At 39.2% G+C, this 4,375-nt stretch overlaps 1 protein-coding gene across 1 annotated transcript in view; it reads left to right on the plus strand.

Annotated features, from left to right (window-relative positions):
• The first annotated feature begins 1,500 nt into the window (after positions 1-1,500).
• LOC117121445 (probable polyketide synthase 1) overlaps positions 1,501-4,375 on the plus strand; it is an 8,541-nt gene continuing 5,666 nt past the window's right edge. The window contains exons 1-2 of the mRNA XM_033266656.1: positions 1,501-1,652; positions 1,897-4,367. Of these exons, the coding sequence (XP_033122547.1) occupies positions 1,610-1,652; positions 1,897-4,367 (2,514 nt within the window). The 5' untranslated portion in view covers positions 1,501-1,609. The remainder of the gene's footprint in view (positions 1,653-1,896; positions 4,368-4,375) is intronic.

Here is a 4,375-nt window from a genome sequence, read left to right on the forward strand (position 1 = left end):
ATACATATATATCTCATATCAAAAGACAACAGTGACATTAAGGTGCGCACGTGCGTCATGGCGTGCGCGTACACATGAGTAAATCTTTTCAAATGCTCAAAATTCTTTTTTAACAAACTGAATTAGCGTATTTTGACATTATCAGCATTTAATTATTGTTCAATCCGCCACGCGCACACTTCCTCGTGGGTCAAAGTGCGGCGGATCACCTAACTCGTCCTCAGTGACGAGTTCAAATCTAGTTAAGATTCAAATTGACTACATCCAAAGTTTGTTTTTGATATTACCATACCGTCTTCAAATTCAAAAAGGGAAATTTTAAAAGTTAACTGTAAGCCTACACTGTTATATTAGTTATATTAGGCTGGCTACCCCAGCGGGTATTTTTTTAAATTTCAGGTGCCATTCCACAGTATTTGGTCCGTGAGAGTTACATCATTATTTATAATTATTATTGTACGTAACTTTTGGTAATTTTTCAATTTAAATGTCAAAGTTTCATGGATATTCAAAATAAATTTAGCACTGTGGAATTAAAGAGGTGCATGTTTACTTCTGGTAAAACATTTTTTGGTAAACTGTTTATTTTAGATTGGCAACATCCGAAAACAACTATTCATTTCACACCAGGAACGCCAAACTATTTTAACCTATCGGTACGCATAAGTATGTTAAATGCATTTGAAATCCAAATGAATTGAAATAAAAAAAAAAAAAATTAATTTTTTTTTTTTTTGGGAATGTTAAACTATTAAATATTTCTGAAATTATTGAAAGAAAAAAAATATGTTATGATGGATGTAAAACATTTATAATAATGTTTGCCATTATTTTGCCGAATAAAATTTGATGTAAATTTAATTAGCCTAAAGGCTAAGGCTTAGCTTAGTTAGAAATGATTAGTATAATAAAAGTAGGCCTAGTGAATAAAGAAATAATTTATATCCGAAATTATTACGCAAATAACGTTAGAAACAGATGAAACGAATAAATCAATACCTACAGATGGCAATTCGTCGGACCATTTTTTGGCTTGGTCAACAAAAGGACCTCCCTACGGCGTAGGATAGCAGGCTGTATGCTCAGCTAGTTCTGCTGTAGTACTAGAGGGCATAGGCCTCTTTTCTTTATGTCCTACTAAATACATCCTTGTTCTTACAAACTACACTACATACTAGGTTATGACGGTTATACCAGGGAGATACACTGGTATAGTAAACCACATAACTGAATCAATAATTAAAACAAAAATCTTACCCCTTGATACTGCTGAAATACTTCCAAGTCTATGTTTAAACCGCTTATCATCAAGAGCTGTAACTGTACCAACTTAACTGATAAAAATTAAAAAACCAGCATTCTTGGTCTTGAAGTGACCTAGGCCAATCCGATTTAAGTAATTCGAGCTGAGTAGCCTTGGACCATGCAAAGGTAGCAACTCGGATTGTATGCATGCACAGCAAACGTGAACTGTGTCCTGTTGTTGAAGTGCTTGATATTGAATTACTTGAATTAATGGAACCTATCTAATGCACCAATGTCAAAATGATTTATTGATCATTATTTTTTTTTTCAGATTCAACATATTCACGAACCTGCAAACCCAGTGATGGCCGGGCGCGAATATCCCCCAATCGCTATTATTGGCATAGGTAGGCCTTAATAAAAAAAATTTTTAACAAAGTGAAATATCTGCACTATTCTCACTCTTACCAGTACTAATGTAGAAATTCATTCAACAGTATTATACATACTTCGAATGTGCACAAAGTATTTATGGTTAATAACATGATATTTCCCATTCGACACAACCTTGACCTCACTGTATTCTCCATTTCAACGTAAGTGTTCTTGTAACTTATATATATTCACATTTTCTTGCATAATGTATTCTAGGTTGCAGACTGCCAGGTGGTGTGACGTCGACTGATGATTTTTGGACGGTTCTCCGGGACGGTAAAGACTGCCTCGGTGAGGTACCAGCTGAGCGTTGGTCCCTGGACTCATTTCATGATTATGATCAAACCAAACAAGGCAAGATGGTATCTAGGAGAAGCGGTTTCATAGATGGTATTGACCAGTTCGACAATACATTTTTCAAGATCTCACCGAAGGAGGCTTCATCGATGGACCCCCAACAGAGAATGTTACTAGAGGTTACACATGAAGCTTTTGAAGATGCTGGGATTGTACCACAGGAGTTAGAGTCATCTTGCGGAGTTTTTGTTGGTATTGGTTTAATGGATTATGGTATAATGGGATCAAGTATATCTACTATTAACGCATATACCCTTACTGGCTCAGCACATAGTGTCGCAGCTAACAGGCTTTCTTATGCATTTAATCTTAAAGGTCCTAGCTACGCAGTAGACACAGCATGCGCTTCATCAATGACAGCTATGCATTTAGCATGTTCTGCAATGTGGAACCAAGAATGTGACATGGCAGTACTTGCTGGAGCCAATGCTTTGATTATCCCAGAAACAACAATAGGATTTAGCTCACTTGGCGTTCTGTCACCAGATGGTAAATGCTGTCCATTCTCTGATTCGGCGAAGGGTTACGTCAGAGGTGAAGGTTGGGGAACGATGATTCTGAAACCCCTTGATCAAGCAATAAAAGACAACGATCATATTTATGCTCAAATCGTCGGTACATACATAGCAGCCAATGGTCACAGTAACAGCCTTACAATGCCATCTAAGCCCGCACAACAGCATACAATGGAAGAAACCTACAGACGATTTGGGGTCAACATGGCTGATGTCGATTACCTCGAAGCCCATGGAACCGGTACACCAGTAGGAGATCCAATCGAGGCAGAAGCTATAGGAAATGCATTTGGGCCTCATAGAAATAAGCCTCTTAAAATCGGATCTGTTAAGAGCAACTTTGGACATAGTGAATGCGCAGCTGGTGCAGTATCCTCCATCAAAGCGGCACTTATGCTTTACAAAGGCTATTTAGTTCCAACCATTAACTACACAGCACCAAATGTTAATATACATCTTGATGAATGGAAACTTCACGTCCAAACCTCTCTCCAACCATTTCCTAAAGATAAAGATATCATTGTTGGTATAAACAGCTTCGGTTTTGCAGGAGCTTTAGCCCATGCCATCATGCAGTCGCCACCACCACAAAAGCAGAAGGCAATACAGCAACCGGCAGGTTGGGGCTTCAACAGCAATTTAGGTGAAGGTGAATCCATCATCATACCTTTATCCGCCAAGTCTTCAGCTGCTTTGACAGATACAGCATTACTTTGGAAGAGTTTTGAGAGTAACGAAGATGCACTGAGGGTTGTCGGCTGGCAGGCTACCAAACGAGCGCATCACGAATGTCGTCTTGCAATAACAGCAAATTCTCATACAGAGTTTCGAAATAGATTAGAACATTTTATTCAAGATGGCAGTGGAGAAGGATTATCAAGCGGAACCACCTACAGATCATCGAGCAAAATTTGTTTTGTATTCCCAGGACAAGGGCAGCAATGGGCAAACATGGGAAAGAAGCTGTACGCTACGGAGCCTGTGTTCCGAGACACTATTGAGAAATGCGATGAGGTATTCCGCCAAGTGAGTGGGAGTTCACTTGTACATAAATGTAACTTGTTCAATGGAAGTTCTAACTCGGAGTTCATCCTCGACGATGAGAGTATCAATGATATGGAAATTAGTCAGCCAGCAATTTTATTCCTACAAATCGCACTCTACGAACTGTGGCGACATTGGGGAGTGTCACCAGATGTAGTAGTAGGACACAGTCTTGGGGAAGTAGCAGCATCGTATGCTTGTGGTGGATTAACACTTGCAGAAGCGGTTAAGGTTATATATCACCGAAGCAAGAACCAATCACTTCTGAAAGGTGCCGGTAGCATGGTTGCTGTCCGATTAACATTGGAAGAAGCCAAAGATATTTGCAGAAATAATGACAACTTGTATGTTGCAGCGGAGAACGCACCCGGATCATTGACCCTTGCCGGGTCTGAAGACAGTATTATGAGGATTGTAAATAATAGTGAAATAAAAGCAAAACAACTCCGTGTTCAGTGTGCGTTCCATACACCTCTCATGGACCCGATGGAAAAACGATTCCGAAAGTCGATGGAAGGTGCTGTAATGACTCCTGCCGGTTCACGATCAATTCCATTCTATTCGACATTGACTGGAACACAGTACGATGGTGACTTTAAGACAGAGTACTGGTGGAAGAACATTAGGAACCAAGTCAAATTTCAACCTGCTATTGAAAATATATTAAAAGAAATTGAAGCCGATGTATTTATAGAATGTGGTGCCTCTGCAACTCTTTTGTCCTCCGTTAAGCAAATAGCAAAGGCGGAAAAACAAAATGACATCATCACTGTTTCCTC

This window comes from Anneissia japonica, unplaced genomic scaffold (genome assembly GCF_011630105.1).
Source record: "Anneissia japonica isolate Jap-2015-1 unplaced genomic scaffold, ASM1163010v1 scaffold41793_len627382_cov181, whole genome shotgun sequence".
Taxonomy (NCBI): Eukaryota; Metazoa; Echinodermata; class Crinoidea; order Comatulida; family Comatulidae; genus Anneissia; species Anneissia japonica.